The 21681-nt window shown below is 33.3% G+C and overlaps 1 protein-coding gene across 1 annotated transcript; it reads left to right on the forward strand.

The window, feature by feature from the left end:
• The first annotated feature begins 9200 nt into the window (after window positions 1–9200).
• Window positions 9201–12637, forward strand: LOC120195539. The gene is made up of 3 exons (XM_039197536.1): window positions 9201–9531; window positions 10276–10356; window positions 12170–12637. Exons 1-3 carry the CDS (start codon window positions 9373–9375, stop codon window positions 12566–12568), a joined length of 639 nt encoding a protein of 212 aa, XP_039053467.1. The 5' UTR covers window positions 9201–9372; the 3' UTR covers window positions 12569–12637.
• The last annotated feature ends 9044 nt before the right edge of the window (window positions 12638–21681 follow it).

Here is a 21681-nt window from a genome sequence, read left to right on the forward strand (position 1 = left end):
CTTGTTGACGGGCATCGAATCGAGACCGGAGTCGAAGTTTGAAGTAGAGGCCATTGATGACTTTGATTATCGATGTAACTCTTCTCGAATCGAATCAAGAGGCGATTAAACCTTCAAATGAGTTAGGCTCTGATGCCAATTGTTGAGTTAATCGATTGACGGAATCGGCCAAGAGGAGAGTGAATTGGCAATAAAATTTTGGTGGAAGCTTTTGCAGAAAATTGAAAGAAATTACACAGCGATTTAGAGTGGTTCGACTTTCTCAACCAAAGTCTACATCCACTACCTTAGCTATCCACACTAAGGATTTTCCACAAATTCACTAATTTGTCTTTCTTTTGAGGACAAAGAGTAACCTTACAAACCCTCAAGAATTATACCCCAAATTCTTGAGAACACTCTCCCAAAGAGAACAATACAAATTTGCAAACTTACAAGGAAATCCTCACAAGGTAGATTGTTTGAACAATTCTAGAACAAAGGAAAGAACACTCAAGAATGAATACAATTAAGCACAATAAGTGTTCTTGAAAGCAAAATGAATATTGAATGAAAAATAGGCTTGAAATGCTCAAACTTGAGGTTTGATGCTTTCTCTTTGATTCTATCTTGATTCTAGTTGCTTGATATTTTTTGTTTTTGATCAATGCTTTTAAGCTTGCTTAAATACACCTTGAATTACTTTTGAACGTTAGGGGTCATTAATGAAGATAATATAGTCGTTTTACTGTGAAATCAATTAATAAAATAGTTTGGAGGGTGGGGGGAATCGGTACCCCTTAAGGGGAATCGGTTCCCTAAGTGTAAAATTCAAATATTTCGACCGTTACACGGGGGGAATCGGTACCCCTGGGGGGGAATCGGTTCCCTCCGAGCATACTGGAATTCTTGGAGCCAAACCATTCAGGGGGAATCGGTACCCTCTTGGGGGGGAATCGGTTCCCTCTGAGCAATCTGGAATTTTTGGCTTTGAGATAGTTCGAAATATTTTGTAAAATCGTGTTGAAATTATTTTAAGATTAAAACTTAATTTTACACTTGAGTAAGGATTAAAAATGACATTTGAAAGATTTGGAGTAATATTTTGATATTCGAATAATTATATCGAATATACTTAGAAAACCTTTTTGGAAAATCTTAAAATTCATTTAACTTAATTTGTTATATCGAAATATCAAAATATTTTCAACAAGAATCCAGACATCTGTCAGTTGAGTCGTTGAAATAGAGAGCATATCACCCTCACTGCAATCAAAAATCCCATCTTTGAACACATTCACAAACTTGGATGAGTCATCACACTTCTCATCAGTCTGCTTTTTCAACTTCGGGCAGTCTCGCTTCATATGTCCAACCTCCTTGCACTTGTAACAGTGAATTGTCATCTTATCCCTAGATTTGGATCTGAAATTCCGCTTCCCAGACCCTGCCTTCTCTGGCTTCCGTCCATGGTCTCGATTACCCTTGACATATAAGCCATCAGCTTGAGAGTTGTCCCCTGCATTCTGCTTTCGCTGGTTGTGAGCCAACAAGGCTACAGTGATCTCCTCAAACTTGATAGTCTCTTTCCAATATGTAAGAGTATTCACCATGTGTTCGTAAGAGGGAGGCAACAAACACAACATAATCATCGCTTTATCTTCATCCTCAATTTTCACATCAAGCCGAGCCAAATCAGAAATGATTTGATTGAAGACATTCACGTGTTACGCCAAATCATGATCATCCTGCATCTTCAGGTCGCTGCTTTAGATACAGTTTAGTCATTAAGGATTTGGACATAAACTGACTTTCCAACTTCTTCCAAATTTCATCTAGAGACGACAGATGCATGACGTGATACATGACCTCGTCCGCCAAACATTATCGTATGGTTCCTGCCGCTCGCTGCTGCAATTCTTCCCAATCTTCCTCTTCCATCGACGCCGGCTTTGTAGGTTGCAAAGCCTTCAGGATCCCTTGCTGCGCCAACAGATCCTTCATCCTTGTTTGACATAATCTGAAGTTACCCTGACCATTGAATTTCGCAACTTTGAATTTGGCTCCAGACATCTGATACAAATTGTTGAATAATCGGGTAAAGAAAATTAAAAGAACACAAGAATTTTAACGAGATTCAGTAATGTGTTTACGTCATCGGTGCCTTCAATTCAATATCTCATAGGTTTAGGTTACATCTCCTTTTATAATAAATAAACTCTGGTACATATTTACAAAAATAAACATGTACTATACCGCGGGGCCGCAGCCCCCGCACCCCCAACCCACATAATCATAAACCCCCACTACAAAACTTTCTCGGTATATTTATGAGACATACCTAACATCCTCTATCATCGTGGAAATGGCATCTCTACGCTTATAATGGTAACAAAATATTTCACGCTAGTTGGGCAAAGGCATCAAATGTTTTTTAGAGTTTTAATTAATTATGGGGGCAACTCCTTCCCAATGCAATATTGGTGCAAAGGTAGCTCAACGTTTTTCGGGTTGAGGTATCTCTATGCCTTGTGGTTGGCAATGTATCAATTTCTATTATTACTAAGGTGGAGGTATCTTAACTTTTTCAACCGATGTTAGATAAATGGGTGTTTTAATACTTTTGACCGATAGAGAAGATAACTCGATATCCTCTCGCTAGGGAAAAATACATCTCGATACTCAATAAAACATAATGAAATCACTCGTATTGCTAGAGTAAAGGCTCTATATCCCATTGGTTTTTGTAAGTAGTAAGCTTGGTGGATGCATCTCTACCCTTGATAGATACAGCTCAAAGGTGTCCAAAAGTAGAGGCATCTTTATTTTCCTTGGATATGGAAGGTATATGAGCTCATTTTGCCAGTTAATGCGGCGGTAATTCAACACATTTGGTCAGGGATAAGACATCTTCATTATGGCATCACAATGAATGAGTCTCAATGCAATCACGACATGATAGAGGATATAGGGCACTCAATCCAGTACTAGAAAAATTTGTAGAGTTTTAATAAATGTAGGGAAAAGAATGGTATTTTGCATTTATTAGAAGTGTTCAACTGCTACATAGTACGCTAAGAGATAAGTTTCTCTTAGTTTCGTTGGAGAAGTAGTTTTAGTCTAAGTATTGTCTAATTTTTTAGAGAAAGACGTAGATCTAGCTATTAGGTTTTGTCTAACCTAGCTCTTAACCCATGAGACTAATGGGAAAGCTACTCATATATTTATAGACTACACGATGCTTACTAGTACTACATGTGTATCTTATCGAGTAACGAGGAACGGTCAGAGAGTAGTTTTCTATCGTCTTGGTCTTAACGTCATTTCTAAGATAAGACTCTTTCTTTTAAAGTTATCTATGGTGTGACTGGGGCATTTCTACATTTCGGCGCTTTAATATAAGATTAAATTAAGGTATTATCGATTTTATTATTATTTAAATAATAAAATCGGTAAAAAATTATCGATAATATTATTATTTTTACTTAAAATATTATTTTTTAAATATTTTTGATCAGTTTTTTAGCGTTTAGTAATGTTTTCGGTCATTTTTAAGCGCCTATAATAATGTTTCCAGTCATTTTTTTCAAAAATCCGGTTAAAAACCAATAATAAAAAAATCGGTCATTTTTAGCGCATAATAATATTTCCGGTCATTTTTTATCGGTTTTGTTATTTAAACAATAACAAAACCGATATCACCTTATTTAAACCTTATATTAAGGCTGCCGCATGTAAGCGTTTCCCGAATGAGGAGGCATCTCTTGTAATGGTTAATTTATAAAGTTACCTTAATGATTTATCAGGGTTGTTTATTTGGTTAGTAGTTGGACGTCATTTCCCTGATGGAGATGCTTGCATGCTTTTAAGGAGACCATACCCACATTATTTGTTTTTCTTTGCCGTTGTTCCTACTGTTGTCGCAGTTAGCATTCATTTTAGTGGCACTCATCACCTTTTGATAGACGAATTTAGTAGGCATTGAGGTTGGCAATGTTATGTCAGTCTTCGGACATTCGTTAGGAGAACGATTTATGTGAAGGAAAAGTATCACATCGTCCTCTTCGTTTTTTAGGGATCTTTATCTACAGGTGCAATTACTACAAGTCAAATCTATCATACTCAAGATATAATATATTCTCATTGATGTTGAGTAGGAGTGGTTCTCTTTCATACAACCACAACCATTTCATTGTCCTCATATCTATTCATGACATCTCATAGATTTTTTAATGTCTCATTTAACTTCGAGATTATTGATTAAACACATATGGGCTTGTTACTCTGTATACATCACTCATCACCGTACGATTGAAGGGCGTCAACAAATCAAGTCACCATCAATACATTATGGCACCAACAATGTTAAAGATCAATATTTTGAATCTTTTCTTGAATAACATAATTACTTAAATCAGGTATCATCAAAACTAAGTATAAATAAAGAAATATAAAAATATGAGCATGATAAAATTGTTAATAAAATAAAAAAAATAAAATAAAATTGATAACAAAATTGTTAATAACAATTAAAATTAATTTAAAATATATTAAAAATTTAAAAAAACCTAGTAAGATATACTACGTTCGTCACACATTTTAATTAATTCAAATTAAATATTTATTTTTTTGGCTTGACATGTCACGTAGACAAAAAGCGTGTTTAGTTAGACATGCCTTTTAAAAGTATTATTAATTGGATGCACTTCTGCTTATTTTCTTATTAGTTGGGAGTGATTATAAGATATTATATGTTCAAAAATCTCTTAATCAATTAACAATGAACACATAGACCATATAAACTCGCTTTAACTATTAAAATTATTTAATAAATTCAATGGGTACTTATCTTTATAATAAAATTAAAAATTTTATGTTTATTTTAGAACTATTAAAGTATGATGATTATAAAAATCATTTTAACATAATTTAAAGATTATTTATGTATTGGGTAAATTATACGCTTACTCACAGAACTTTATTTTATCTCCTATTTTACTCATTGTACTTTCAATTTTTCAATTCGCTCACTAAAATTTAGATATTGAACTTTTTTGGTCACTTGATCGTTTACTCAGTAACAATCGAATGATGTGACTTTTTTAAAATATAATGATTATATATATATTTATTAATATTAAAATATGACATGTAATATTTAAATAAAAAATCTTAATCTCTCCACCCTCCCTCTCCCACTCCCATCCCACCCCATCTCACCCCCACATCCTCCTTCTCCGACCACCATCTTAATCGTCCCTTTTAGAACCACAATCATCCTAATCAATTTGCGCTAAACCACCAAAATTGTTTCATCATTGTCATTATCTCTCAATCAAACTCACTATCTCAATTTCAATATTTTTTTTTCAACTTTAACATCTCTATCAACATCAAAAACACAACAAACTCAGTCATTAAACTAAAAACATTCACTAAAACACAACAAGCATTGAAAAAAAAGATAAATAAATAAGGGAATGAACGTTTTCCCCTCTGTCGTTTAGCATTCGTGATGGCCAACGGCGATGTGAAATGGTGATGGTGAGAAGTAAAAAGAAGAAGAATAATGGAAAATCGGAACTAAGCGTAAAAGAGAGGAAAACAAAAGAAAGCAAAAAAGTTAAGAACTTTACCATCGTTTTTTTAACTGCGACATCTCCGCTAGTCAGACGATCATTCCACATGGTGAGGACACAACGGTGAAAGGAAGAAAGAAATGGGGTAAATGGGAAGAGAGAAATGGGGATCAGAATTGGGGGTGGTTCATGTTGAATAAAGAAAATGAGAGGAGAGAAATGAGGGAAATGACGTGAGTAGGGGTGTAAACGAGCCGAGTCGAGCTCGAGTATTGCCGAGCTCGACTCGAACTCGAAAACCTTAAATGTAGGCTCGACTCGACTCGAAAATCGCGAGCCTAAATTTTCAAGATCGACTCGAACTCGAAAGATAATATTAAAACTCGACTCGAACTCGAAAAGGCTCGAACTCAAAAAAAAATTCAAGAGCTCGATTGAAGCTCGAGACTCGAGCTCAATTGAAGCTCGATTTTGAGCTCGATTCAAGCTCGATTTTGAGCTCATTCGAGCTCGATTTTGAGCTCGATTCAAGCTCGATTCAAGCTCGAACTCGATTAAAACTCGAACTCAAACTCGAATTTGATCCTACAAAAATCTTATATTACATTTAAAATATATAAATAATTTTCCCTTTAATCAACCATTACCAATACATATAATATGAATGTATGAAACTTTTGAAGTTTTTTATAATAATAATAATTATTATTATTACTCATGTTTAATATATTAACATGTGGTGTAAATCGACGAGGAAGCCCGAGATAGTGCACCACCCACGTGAACCCACCGAGGAAGACCCATGCTGGTCTGCCATCCACCAAAACCAATGCTGTCGTCGCCCATGCTGGCCATGCTCGAATCCTGACACACACAAAAAGGGACAGAGCACCAAGCACAAACAAGGGACAGCACCAAGCAAAAACAAGGACAAGAACCAAACACCGAAACCAATACTAATACAATTAACCGCTTATGCAGCAGTTGATAAGAATTAAATTGTATCTATGGGACTGTAAATATATGTTTCTGGGAAAGAAGGGGAGTGAAAATTTTGAAATATACAACGAATGACCACCATAGAAATACAAATATAAAACAATTTCAACCTTAGATTGTATTCAAAGATATAATTAATCAAAAATTTATATAACCTTACTTGTGGCATTCACATATGTCCTAATCACTAACGTGAAAATCTAATGTATTGGTTCACCTTAATAGAGTTATGAAATTGAACAACCCATATATTTCTTGACAAACCATATTCATTATCAGTGGAGTTTTCTGCAACCTAATCAACATAACTAAAGACCACTATAAAGACAGTGTGGTATTTGTCCACTCACCTTAAATCAAACTCACCTTAAATCAATCAAAGGTCGAATATAATTTTGACCAAACTTGTAGTAGTCAAATGGCTCCCACAAAGCTTTGTGGTAGGGTTGAAATAAAAAAGGATCTTGAAAAACTACCGTCATATTTCATGTAGAAGTTCATAAAAACTTATAATTGAAATGCAGTATCTAAAAAAAGAAGTTCATAAAAGTTACAAACTATAGATTCATCTTGAAAGAGCATTTTAGAACAATTACCTCTACATCCAAAAGCACACGGTCAAGTGCAACAGCCATGTTCGACAACACAACTTCAGCAGCAGCGAGATCTCCACTTTGAAAAACCTAAATGTTGTCACATGCGAAAGATTTTCTCTTTTAAGTTTTAGATACAGGTAAAGATACGCAAGAATGAAAAAAAGTTCACCAAGATTTTCGAAGGGCATAGATCGTGTACTGAGGAGAACATATCATATCTAGAGCATACATTAATGTGCAGTAAAGTTTGGGTTTCTTGCCTAGGCCAGCAAGGAAAAAGTGGTCCAGGCATTAGGACTCTTCATCAAAGCCCGTGGGGACGGCGAAGGCCGCGGTGGCCGTGGTCTGGCATGGTTACGGAGTGGTGAAGCTGGGTATTTACGAGGGTATTATGGGTTTAAGTTTACGGTTTTGGGGATGTTTTTTATGAAGGTTGTCACCGAAATATGTTTAGGAGAAGTTTAAGCTCCACATCAGAGCACTAGGCGATTGAAGCCACAGAGGCTGTGGGTCTCTGTTAGGGTTGAGCGAGGAAAAAATGATAGAAGTTGAAGTGTAGAACTCCGTTGAAGAAAGGCGAGAGGAGCGGCAGCTGCGGGCCTGCGACACTGTTTTCTGGTTTGCATGAGAATGAGAGGGGGAGAGTTGGAGAAGGTTAGGGCGTGAGGCTTGAGAGGCTGAATTGAATATTTAGTTTAGGTTTGTTTTAATTTAGGTTCTAAACCCTAATTAATTTTGGGGTTAATTATCGTTTAGCCACCATAACCTTAGGGGTAAATTAGCTTTAGGCTCTATAGATTTATGTGTTTTGTACAAAACAGTCCCTCAATTGTTTAAATTTTAGCTTAAATTAGTCCTCACATTTAGATTTTTCTTAATTTAGTCTCTGTTTAGGATTGTTTTCTTTAATTAGTTGTGTATATTTATTTTGCATGTTGATATGTTTATGTATAAGTATGTGAATAATTTATTTATGAGCCACATAACATCATTTTGCATAATTTGTATGTTACCTTCATGGCATAACTTAAACCCTAACACATAAACCCTAAACTCTAAACTTTAAACCTTAAATCCTATCACATAAACTCTAAATCCTAAACCCTAAACCTTATCACATAATTAGTTATGAGGTAAGTACAATATAGTATCTTGATATTAAATGCTCAAACCCTTGACATTTATGATATTTGAACCCAAAACCTCAAAATATAACAACAATTTAAAAAATTAGTTATTACAAATATTATCATTAGAAATATATTAAATATTAGATAAATAATTTTTTTTATCAATTTAAAATAAATATAAGAATATTTATTCAAAAATAATTTTTAACCATTTTCAATTCAAGAATATTTATTCATCAATAATGTATTTTTAATATATTTTTAATAATGTAATTTTAAAAAATATAAAATTATAATATAATATTTTTTCGAGCTGCTCATGAGCTTTTCGAGTCGAATATCGAGTAGCTCGTTTCGGCTCGTTAAGAAATCGAGTCGAGTTCGAGCTCGAGTCGAGTCGAGTCCATTCAATCTGAGTATTTATCGAGCCAAGATCGAGTCGATCTCGAGTAGCTCGCGATCTGTCTCGTCTCATTTACAGCCCTAGACATGATTCAAGATTTTTGAGAGAGAGGAATGGAGGAATTGAAAGAAAAGGGATAAAATGAACAAAAAAGAAATTTAATTTTTTATTTAGACCAAAATAGCGTCGTTTTGATCCAAATTTGATTTTTTAATGATTCAAACTACGTCATTTTAGTACTAGTTGCCATGTCATAACATCGTTAATTATTTAACAGCAGAATGACCAAGAAAATTCAATATCTAAAATTTAGTGAACAAATTAAAAAAACTGAAAGTAAGGTGAGTAAAATAAGAGAGATATTAAAATTTAGTGAGTAAACATGTCATTTACCTTCATATATTTTATCCGAGTTAAAATGAAAAAGAAAAGAAAGGCGGCCCATAAGGGCCCATGGGAGAGCTCAATTAAATGGGTAGTATCGTATGCTTCATTCTTCAATCAGAATCGTCTCTTTCTTTCAAACTCTAAACATCCCCAAATTCCCTTCACCCTAATCTACAATTCTCCTTCTTCTCGCATTCATGTAAATCTGCATCGATTTTTCTTCTTTTTTTAAAAAAATAAAAACCTCCTTAGCTTTCTCTCTGTCGTATCGTTTTTATTTTTTGTCAATATAAATAATAATGACGAAGAAGAGAAAATCCGACGCCACGCGCCTTGACGAGGTTGATCGCACCATGTACACGAGTTTTTGCAGCGCCGCGAACTCCCTCTCCCAGCTTTATACGCAGGCCATGAACCACCAACGCCTTTCCTTTCAAGCCGGTGAACGTCACGCGCTGGTTCGCTTCCTAACCATCTCCTTTTCCCTAATACTCTTTTATTCCTGGTTGAATGAATCCTGTAATTTTTTATGCGTCATTGAATCCTGTATTTTTCTGTTATGATAACCAAATCAAATCGCTTTCATTTCAATATTGTATCATTTCTTTTATAATATCCTTAATAAAATATGAAATCACCATAATTTGGATTTCACGTGCGACAAACTGTTTAATTTTTCTTTTATGTGCAACGATTATTATGTGTTGAGTGTTGTTTATCTTAATGAGTCGATCATCTGTAATTTTGTAATTTTGTATGAATTTTCTTTTTTTGATTTGATATATAGATAACTTTTTTTGAAGATACATGAGTTAATTGCAAATGTAGTCGGAAAAATAGTGAACTGGGTCTTCTAATTTGCTTCCTGTTTGTGGTAAATGAAATATATTAAAATTTTACTTGATTGTAATTGAGCGTTGAGCAAAACCTAAAGTAGGGTAAATGCTCGACCTTTTTTTATCATTTAAAAGCTCAAGGTATTCAAATGCTTTTTAGATTAGCGATAAGCAAGTTACTGAAGGGACAAATATAATGGAGCTTTACATTTTAAATAAACACTGCAACAGTACATTTGCTGTGTAAACACGCCATTTGTTTGTATTTTTGAGTTATATTCATTTGTGGCTTTGGTGTATGGAACTTATTTTCATTGTGTATTAACTTCATGTCTAACAGTATAGATCTGCGTTTTCCTTTCCCAGGAGAAACTCTATCAATGGATTCTGAGGCAGCAAGAAGAAGGTTCAAGGGCAACGACTATCGATATAGTTGCGTATTTGCAGGTTTGTTTTTGTCATCTCCTGCTTATTTCTTTTCCCCTAATAATATTTTTATTCCTTCTTGAATGAATCCTGTAATTTTATTGCATCCCGTATTTTCTGATATGTTAATCAAATCTAATCTCTTTAATTTCAATATCTGGATCATTTTTTTATAACCCTAAATAAAATATGAAATCGCCATAATTTGGATGTCACATGCGAAAAACTTTTTAATTTTGCTTTTACGTGTGACGATTATAATGTGTTGATCATCTGTAATTTTGCGTGAATTTTCTTTTTAAATTTTTATTTGATTTTTGTTTTATATATAGCTTTTTTGAAGAAACATAAACTTAATTGCAAATGTAGTCGGAAAAATATTAAACTTAATTGCAACGATTATAATGTGTTGAGTGTCGTTACATCTTAATTGCTTATTTGTAGGTTTGTTTTTGTCATATCTATGCCAAGTCGAGTGTCATTTTGAAATTGAAATGCTTTCTTCACGTCCCTGAATCCTATTATTTGCATACTATTTTAAATAATATGATGGCGATACTATTCCATTTAATTTTAGTTATTTTTTCCCTTCTTCAAAGGACCAAAGGAGTTTAAGGTTTCCAAATTTAGTTTATTCATGCATTGTTTTACTTTGCTGAGCTCAGTCTATGAAAGACAAACTTGAATATCATTTTGGTTCTCAATTTGGATGGTTTTAAATCTTTTGAATATTATACTTTTCCAATCTTCATGCTTTTTATATCACTTATGAAATAAGCGTACTAATTATAAAATAAGTAAACAAATTCCAAATATTTTACTTTACTGAGTGTATTATTATTATATGTTTCACATTTTTTCTTTCATTTGTTCTGTTTTTAAAAATAATATTGTGAAGTAAAATATTTTTACTAATACTACATAATTCAGTCAAGTAAGCATGTAAGTAAATTATCCTAGAAGACAAGTTGTTTTTTCTGTGGAAGGAAGTCAATATATACGTGTATAATTAATTTTAGCATCTACATTTAAATTAATATTTTGTTTCTTAATGCTATTATCATGGAAGTAATAGCTGATCAAAACACATTTTACTGTGAAATCCATAGGTGATATATATTTAAATGTTTCAAATGTATTATTTAAGTGTATTCTATATTTTACTTTTATTTAATAATTTTTTTTCTATCATTTTTTTTGTTTTCTTTCCTCTAGACACTCTTAGGCCTTGATTGAGTGCCAAATGCTTCCAATTTATTCCCTTAATATTTCCATAATTGGCTGCCGTGTAGCAGTAGTCAATTAACCTTTATGGTTTCTTTGCAATAAGTTAGGTTATAGAATTGTAGGAGAATAAAAAAGCTTGCATTTTGCATATGCCTTTATAGAGATGATGCATCTATGAAGTATGCATTTTCCCGTATAGAGATGCTGCATCTATGAAATATGCATGTTTGTCACGTCTAAATAGAGATGACGTGTCTATGGTGTATGCATGATTCTGTAAGAAAAATACTGTAACGAGAGGAACAGAGAAACTTGGTGGTAGATATAAGGTACTTGCCAAATAAAATTTTGAAAATATGGGTATAAAGGAGGAAACATCATGTGGTAACTGACTAAAAATGAATTTCTGAAAAACTATTTTCTCATTACCAATGTAAGATTGTTCCTGTGAATTTGTTCAACTTGCATCCTTCTATCCTTGAGCTTTCTCATTTGAATAAATTCTTTCCTTCATCTGCATTTTCCAAATTTTGTTGTATGTATAGATCTACCTACTCTTGTTTCAATGAGATTATGCCTTCAAATTTTCTATAATTTTGTTTTGCAGAATGAGCTCGAATATGGAGGAGAGGAGCTGCCAATGTCCCCTAGGCTGCCGTTGCAGCATATGCATTCCCAAACTCCAACACAGTTGAACAGTTTAGGCGCTCATGTTTCTTCCAATCCATTATCATCAGCAATTACTGGGCAGGGAGTTCGGTCTGGTGATAATCAAGGTAAGAATTCGGTTTTCTCGAATGCTCTCTCAAGCCCTGTTCGCCGGAGCCTTCAGCACTACCACTTGACACAGGGCGGTTACAATTCAAACAATGTTTTATCATCACTAAACGGACAACGCAATAACGAAAGCAACTACCCTCACCATCAAAATAGGGATGCCAATTCCCCCAGCCCCAATGACTGCATGGACATGCATTCCGATAGTCCTGCACATGATTCTCCTTGATAAAATATTTGGGATCTGCTTTTCTTGTGGTATTAGAATTTCTGGAATCCTATTCATTATAGTGCAAAATTCAATTCATAGGTTTGCCTCGTCATATTTCTTTGATAGTGGTATGTTGTCATACAATGAGCATGATGGTAATGGTTGCCTTCATGTTATCCATTATGGTTCGGTTATATAATTTTCTCAAACTTATGATATCCTCTTCTGTAAAATTTGTTTAATGAAAGTTTAGTATGCAAACAAGTTATTCATGCTATCATTTCATTGGTTGCTGTTGGGTCAATTAATCAATAAATGAGGCCAACTATTAAAACTCAATGAATTTTTTTGTAAAGAATTACAAAAATATACAACAGCAAGCAACATCTCTTAAAGTTTATATCCAAAGTTTCAAATATATTTTTTCCAAAATAAATTCTCACGTGTTTGAGCAAATTTATCTTATACCTTCAAGAACATTAGAATAAAATATTTTAACAAAGAGTAATAGTGTTCAATAAAAAATGAAAAATTAGGTACAAATAGGATTTTTAGCTCAAAGATTATAACTTTCTTAATTTTGTTCGACTGGTATAAGGTCTATTTTATCCTCTCTAATGGATTATTAGTCGTTTGGGGTCATTGGTGGACCTGGTGAATTTGAACTAAACCGATTTACTTGACCCAATACTCGATATTAACCCGAACATGATAATCAAATTTGATAGGATACTCGATCTATATCCGACCCGAATCATATCTGATCTAAAATTTAGAGAAATCGAAAGCAACCTGAATCGAAATTAGCCCAAATCAAAAGAAATCTGAATCAAATTTTAATCCGATCCAAAAGCAACCGGAACCGAATTTAACCCAACCTGAAATCAATCCGAGCGGAAATTAACCCAAACTAAAATGAAGAATCTTATTGTAGGATTGAAAATATTAGATTTGAAAATATATAATTTTTTAATAAAAAAATTATTTCTTCATCAAATAGATAAACTTTTCATACAAAATCAATATAAAATTTTGATAACAAAATTTAACACGCATTATAGGATCATATTTGTGTCAAATTATCGATTTATCACCTATAAATGATTGTTTAATTCAAAATATTGAATGATTGAGAATTGAAATTAGGCCCTAAATAATAAGATTAACAAATAAGAAGACAATTTTTTTTACAAAAATATATCAATAATTATATATATACTTGATTAGACTCGTAACCAATTCAACCCGAATTGACCTGATCTAAACATTGACCCAAACTGAAAATCAACCGATTCGATATTATCCTGACCCGAAATCTAAAAAATTGGTGTTAACCCGACCCAAAAATTTACCGATCCAATATTGATCAGTCCCGATATTGACCCGACCCGATATTGACCCAACCCAAAAATCAACCAATCCGATATTGATCCGAACCGAAAAACAACTGATCTGATACTTGACCCGATTTACCGTACACCGAACTAGATCCGAATCAAATCCGATATGACCCAAGCAAAATTAAACTGAATATAATTTATACCCGAAATAATCCGACCCAAACTCGATCTGAATGACCTGTTTGCCACCTCTAGTCATTGGAGAAGTTTTCTAATCGTCGTGGAGCATTAAAACTATGCATTAAATGCTCATCTATAACATCAGTTTCGAAATTAAATGATAAGTTTTGAAAATGATCAATGTTTTTTTTATAAAAAAAAAATAACCATTGGAGCCCAACAAGATCGAAGTTGAGGGGGGATTTCAAAATCTATTGATCAATTTCAAAATCGAGACTATGTTATCAAAACTAAAAGGTAGATTGGAAATTTTGTTTAATATTGACTCAGGCTTTCAAAACTAGTAGTAAAAAATAGACTAATTTGAGTGTTTTTGACCTTTCAAAAATATTTTGAGTTTGTCAAAACACTTGCAAATCATTTTTAACGAATTTTTTTTCGAAGCCTATTATCTTTAGAACACTTGCAAACGCTTAAAAATATTTTTAATAATAAAAAATAATTGTAACCAATCAGAATTTTTTGACAATTTAAAATATGGGCTATAATTTTTTACGTAGTTAACCTTAAAAAGAACTCTTTGCATTAAATATGATGGCAAGTGAACCCTTCGTATTAACAGCCTCGGCTCATTCATAGCCTCCGACCAGAAAACATAAACGGAACAATCATCTGTTCTAAAGGATTCTTCAAGTCATTTTATGAGATTTGTGTGTCTATTCATGCCAGCTTTCGCATGCCATGCAGGCCAGCCCCCATGGCCTATGGCTGGACCATATGAGCCTTTGATTCCATACGCGCTATTAGCTAACAAAAGATGTGGCCCCTTCCCCTATTTAGGGTGGGCGAAGAAAAGGATATATATGTTTCTGAATATTCTAAAGCAGTTATAACGTATTACCTATTTAGAATTTTTGTTAACCATTAACAAAACATACACAACTGTTTGAACTAAGAAACTTTAAGAAGAACACCAATTTTTTTAACTACTGAAACTACTTGATGAATTCGCGTAAAAAAATATGTAATAATCTTTTTGATGAATTCATGTAAAAAATATTTAATAATTTTCTTGATGAGTTCATGTTAAAAAATATATTTAATAATCTTTGTAAGTGACATTAAATAAGTTTAATGTTGAAATTTAAGCATTAGTAATTTCTTTGTCTATTTCAATTTATTTATATAATAATTATTGATAGATGAGTTTCAATTGATTTTACAATCGAATATTAACATCTGTAGTTTTTTTTTATTATTATTTATGGAATGAGATTTTATTTATGTATTAAGAAAGAAATGATCACAATCCAGGCCATCTAACATCTAGAAGATGTTTGTTGTCATGGGTTTTGGGGACAAGGTAGCCCCAAATCACATTTATATTGTCTCTTTTGACATACCAACCCTATTGAATTGAAGCATGGCTGATTTAATCACCGCCTGGACCATACTCCACATTTTTTTTTATTAAAATTTCTACACTATTGACTTGGGATAACCATGAAATACAAATGTTTTAGTTGTTTTGTCAACAAGGGGAGAACTATTTAAGATCTTATCATTATTTTGTAATAATAATTCTACTTTTCAATCTGATTCCTCACTTTCATTCTTACATGATTGAACGTATAGTAATGTTTCTCCTTCCTTTTCGTATCAAATGTAATGCCAACTCACATGGACCTTAGTCATTAGCCGACTGACCCGTTTTGTTATCTCTTGGAATTGGATTATTTTAGAAATATTGTAATAATCCAATTAAGCGTAAATAATCTTATCGTACAAAAAAATATTAATTTGAAATTGAAAGTCGATTGAGGATATGTTCGAGGCTTCAAGAAAATTCTGGAATCAATTTTCGTGGAGGATCATCTATGCGGAGATTCCAAGGAAACATATACGGAGGATCTTTTGGAGGTTTCAAGGGAACTTGAGCGGAGGATATGACAACGGCGAAGGTAACTCCGAAGATATAAAAATAATTTAAATTAGAATTTGTTGAGACATGTATGTTTCAGAACATTGAATGTCAACATTGAATGTCTATCTCCTAAGGCACAAAAACGATTGTTCACTGGATGTAACACTACACCAATGAACAAATCGAACTCAACCTTATTTTTCTCTATCACTAGAACAAAAATAACTCAAAAGTTTTCTTTAAAATACTTGTAAATCATCATGTAAAAACCATCCACTAATGTTATAAAATAAAAGCATAGCATTCAAGTTTATAAATACGGGGAGCTTTAAAAATGCATCCCAAATGTTACAAATTAAGTATTTCAAAATAGAGTTACGACTCAAATACGTGAAGGCCTATGAATAGTACATGACCTCTAATAAATGAATCAAGACATATTCTGCTACTCTGAATGGTCTGAAAAGTTAGATGTGCGATAAGCTCCTCGACGCTCCTCCTAAAAACCTGTGTACGAAAACAAATTCCGAATGTTGAGTTCACAAGCTCAATGTCACACTAAACAACTAAGCTATAATATGTGCGTTCATTTCTTGATCATGACTACAAGCAAGACATAAACATACAAGTATGCTAAACACCAATGTTGAGGTAGGCATCATGGTGTGGTTGGAGGGTTTTGATGCATCTTGGTAGACACAACCCTCTAGCCTACGATAGCACCCATCTCCCGTATACCTTTTCGTACATGAGATACAAATGTCACATCACTTTTAAAATATTTCATCACTTGAAAACCCATAAAATTTTATTTCTAGATTTCTTAAAACATAACATTTGTTTTATATACAACAAAACATTAATTGAATCTGTTACGAGGTTCTACTTAAATACAATTCAGAGCATTTTTCATACTTTAATTACATGCCAACTAAGTTTTTCAAAATAAACCAGATTATCCTATTATTACTGACGAGTCAACCTTAATTGATGATAGTTGCTGCTACTACTGCACTACTTACTTAGCTAATCTATGCCTTCACCTATGCGTGAAATCAACACACGTTAAATAGTTACTTAGTGAGACATAATATTATAAGAAAAATTAATGTATACATAAGTATATCATGATTATTTAGTTTCGAAATAATTCGTTTTATCCATAGGATTAGATAAATTCTTATTATCTAAACCATATTTCTTTCATACTATCATCATAAACATTCTTAGTTTGTCCTGTATACCTTTCTTTATGTACATTTTTCCCATTATTCTTTAGTAATTATTCATTATTTCTTTTATGGCATCCTTTCATGTCTTTAGTGCACTGTTATGCATTTCATTTATGGCATCCTTTCATGCCTTTAATGCACTGTTATGCATTTCATTTATGGCATTCTTTCATGCCTTTAATGCACTGTTATGCATTTCATTTATGCAATGAAAACATATTGAAAACCATAAAACATACATTAAATTAAAACATTCTAATTTGAATCATTGCGAATCTTTTTCATCTCAAATAAATACAATAAATGTAATCACCTGATAATCCTCGCTAATAGAATGTAATGATGTCTGGCTACTCAACAACTTTATCTTTCCCTTGTTCTTGCTAGATTCTGGAGCTTGGTTATGATCTACACAAGCATCCATTAAAGACACATACCATACCAAATGTTAGTATATTCCCTAACATTTATAATTTAATAATACTCAAAAGTACTATTATTTCAATTTCTATAACAATTTCAGCCTATCTTAGAATTCCAGACTCAAAAGTATCGGTACCCCTACCATGGTATCGATACTTCTATACTATGGTACCGATACGCCCTTTCAATATCGATACCATTTCTACATTCTGTAATTCATGGTATCGATACCTTTCTCTCAATATTGATACCTTTCTCTCAGTATCGATACTACTATACTATGGTACCGATACTGCCTTTCAGTATCGATATCATTTTGGCATTCTGGAATCCATGTTATCGATACTTTCCTTTTAGTATCGATACCCTATCAATATCGGTACTGATATCAATATCGATACTAATTGTATCAGTACCAATATTGTTCATCACATTTCTACCCCATTTAAACCTATAGTATCGGTACTGCTCTATCAGTATCGATACTCTTACCCAGATTTTCCAATTTCAGTTCAATTTTTACCCAAATTTGGTCAAATTCCCTTACTTTAACCTCCAACAATACTATTAATCACTTCCTTACTTATCCCAACTAACTTTCCTTCATTTAACTTCTTATAACATTTAAAATCTCCAAAGAAAATCTCAAACTAAGAATCATACCACTTTTCTAACATGTTTTTAATCATATCCAATGCTTCTAATCTCTTAATCACTTCTTTGACAAGTCAAATATACTAGTAAACATCAATAAAAACTCATATCTTAGCATATCATACTAAAACTCATTTTCTTAAATATCAAATATTTCATCCATTTCTTAGTTTTAATCTTATTTAACCATTCCTTAAGTCTCTATTATACTCAAGGATTCAAAACCAACAAAAAAACGAAAGGAAACGCCATAAAAATGAGACCTTACCTTTGGCTATGAAGGAGAGCCTTTAAACGGGGAAGAAGAAGAAGAAAAAGAGATGGCTTTGATAACTTAATTTTCCTCTTTTCCTTCATTAAATATCCCTAATAAGGAAAATGTATTTTATTTTCATTTCCCCCTTAAAGTACCAAAATGCCCTCATCTATTGTTACAAATTAATCTAAAACACTATTTCTAAACATTTTTCATCTTTTATCAATTATTCAAATAAATCCTCAATTTTTAAATATTTTTAATAAAGTTCATGATATGATATTTGGGGTATTACAATTCTCCCCTTAAGAAAATTCATCCTCGAATTTAAAGAAATACCTTAACCGAAGAGGTATGGAAATTGCATTCTCATGTCCTCATCTCTTTCCCAAGTAGCTTCTTCAACCTTATGATTCTGCCAGAGCACTTTAACTAAAGGAATCTTCTTGTTACGTAATTCCTTGATTTCTCTAGTCAAGATCTGCACTGGTTTTTCTTCATAAGTTAAATCTGATCCGAATCTTCTGAGCATTGATATGTGAAAAACATTGTGGATCTTGTCCATCTACGGAGGCAAAGCTAATTGATATGCTACTAGTCCGACCCTTTTCTTTGCGCCCAAATCTCAAAACTTTCTTCCAGGGCGACACTTTTAGAAATACATTGTCTCCCACTTGAAATTCAATTTCTTTTCTTTTTAAATCTACATAAGACTTCTGGCGGTCGGAGGCTATCTTTAGATTGCCCCTTATAATTTTAACTTCCTGTTCCATTTCTTTAATCAACGCCGGGCCAACTAGGTCTCGGTCTTTTTGTTCAAACTAATTTAATGGTGTTATGCACTTTCTCCCATACAAAGCTTCATACGGGGCCATCCTAATACTCAATTGGTAACTGTTGTTATATGAAAATTCCGCTAAAGGAAAATACATTTCCCATGATCCTTTAAACTTAATCACACATGCCCTTAACATATCCTCTAGCACCTGGATAGCTCGTTCTGACTGCCCATCTGTCTGCGGATAAAAATTTGTGCTAAAGTTTAATTGAGTACCCAATGCCTCATGTAACGACTTCCAGAATCTTGAAGTAAACCTTGAGTTTCTATCAGACACTATTGATATATGCACTCTATGTAGTCTGACTATCTCTTTTATATATAACTCTGCATACTTATCCATCAAGTAATCTACTCAAACTGGAATAAAATGAGTTGTCTTGGTCATTCGATCTACAATTACCCATATAGAGTCCTTTTTACTTGGTGACAAAGGTAGTCCCGAAACAAAATCCATTGTAACTCGTTAACATTTCCGTTCAGGAATGGATATCGGTTGTAACAATCTAGATGGCACTTGATGTTCAGATAACGACTTTTTAAATCCTAATACATCTTATTCCCACCTAGGTGCATTGTTAAAGGACTACAATGTGCCTCGATAAGAATATATTTCTTCAATTCCTCATTATCGGGAATGTAAAGTCATCCCCGATAATATAAACATCTATTAGCCCTTATTTTGAAGTTTATGGTTTTTTCTTTTTCTATTTGTGTCATCCTCACCAAGCAGTTCTCATCTTGACCTTGCAGCTCTTTTACCCGAACCAAAGGCATCGGCTTTAACATAAGTTCAGCAAACAAGGCACCATCTTCCTTTAAAGACATATGCGCATCCAAAGCCTGTAGAGCGACAAAAATCTTTCGGCTAAGTGCATTCGCTACCATATTCGCCTTTCTAGGATAATAATCAATAATTAAATCATAATCCTTTAAAAGCTCGATCCATCTTTTTTGCCTTAAGTTCAGTTCTTTCTGAGTCAACAGATACTTTAGACTCTTGTGAACCTTATAAATATGGCACCGCTCACCACACAGATAATGTCGCCAGATTTTCAAGGTAAACACAACTGCTGCTAATTCCAAATCGTATGTCGGGTAATTTTTCTCGTGATTCTTCAACTGTCTTGAGTCATAAGCCACAACTTTTCCATCTTGCATCAGTATATACCTTGTCTATTTTGGGATGCATCATTGAAAACTACATAATCTTTACCTGACTCCGGTTGTACAAGCACATGGGCCTCTGCTACTATTCTCTTGAGCCTTTCAAAAATTTCTTGGCATTTCTCTATCCAAAAAAAGGCATATCCTTTCGTAATAACTTAGTTAGTGGCAACGCTATCATTGAAAAGTTCTTCACGAACCATCTATAATAACCAACAAGCCCCAAGAAACTCTAAACTTCAGAAATATTTTTTGGAGTTTGCCAATCCACTATATCTTGCATCTTCTTAGGATCTACTTTTATGCCTTATGTGGAGATTATATGACCAAGGAAAGAAATCTCGACAAACCAAAATTTGTACTTGGAAAATTTGGCATACAACTTCTTCTCGCGAAGTGTCTGAAGAACCACTCGAAGATGACCATTATGTTCTTCTCTTGACTTGGAATACACCAAAATATCGTCTATAAATACCACCACGAATTGATCCAAATAAGGTTGGAATACTCGATTCATCAAATCCATAAATGTTGCAGGAGCATTAGTCAATCCAAATGGCATCACTATAAATTCATAGTGTCCATACCGAGTTCGAAAAGTTATCTTTGAAATATCATCCTCTTTGATCTTTAATTGATGATACCCCGACCTTAGGTCTATATTAGAAAACACAACTGCTCCTTTCAGTTGATTGAATAGATCATCAATCCTTGGAATAGGGTACTTGTTCTTTATTATTACTTTATTTAATTGGCGGTAATCGATGCATAATCGCATAGACCCATCCTTCTTTTTCACAAACAACACATGTGCTCCCTAATGAGAAACACTGGGTCTTATAAATCCCTTATCGAGTAACTCTTGTAGTTGGTCTTTTAATTCTCTCAATTCAGTCGGAGCCATCTGATATGGAGCCATAGAAATAGGTTCAGTGCCCGGGTAAACCTCAATCCTGAATTCTACTTCATGATCTGGAGGTAATCCCAGTAAATCTTTGGCAAAAAACATCCGGAAATTCCCTAACTGTAGGGATATCATTTACTCTTACTTCTGATATTCGAGTGTCTATCACATTGACTAGAAAATCTATATATCCTTTTGACATCATTTTCCTTG

The sequence above is a fragment of the Hibiscus syriacus genome, unplaced genomic scaffold (genome assembly GCF_006381635.1).
Source record: "Hibiscus syriacus cultivar Baekdansim isolate YM2019G1 unplaced genomic scaffold, ASM638163v2 tig00117016_pilon, whole genome shotgun sequence".
In the NCBI taxonomy this organism is placed as follows: Eukaryota; Viridiplantae; Streptophyta; class Magnoliopsida; order Malvales; family Malvaceae; genus Hibiscus; species Hibiscus syriacus.

Coding starts and splice junctions, on each gene's coding strand:
- LOC120195539 (XM_039197536.1), top strand. CDS start 9,373: ATGACGAAGAAGAGAAAATCCGACGCCACGCGCCTTGACGAGGTTGAT. Junction 9,532..10,275: donor CCGGTGAACGTCACGCGCTG/GTTCGCTTCCTA, acceptor TTCCTTTCCCAG/GAGAAACTCTATCAATGGAT. Junction 10,357..12,169: donor ATATAGTTGCGTATTTGCAG/GTTTGTTTTTGT, acceptor TTTGTTTTGCAG/AATGAGCTCGAATATGGAGG.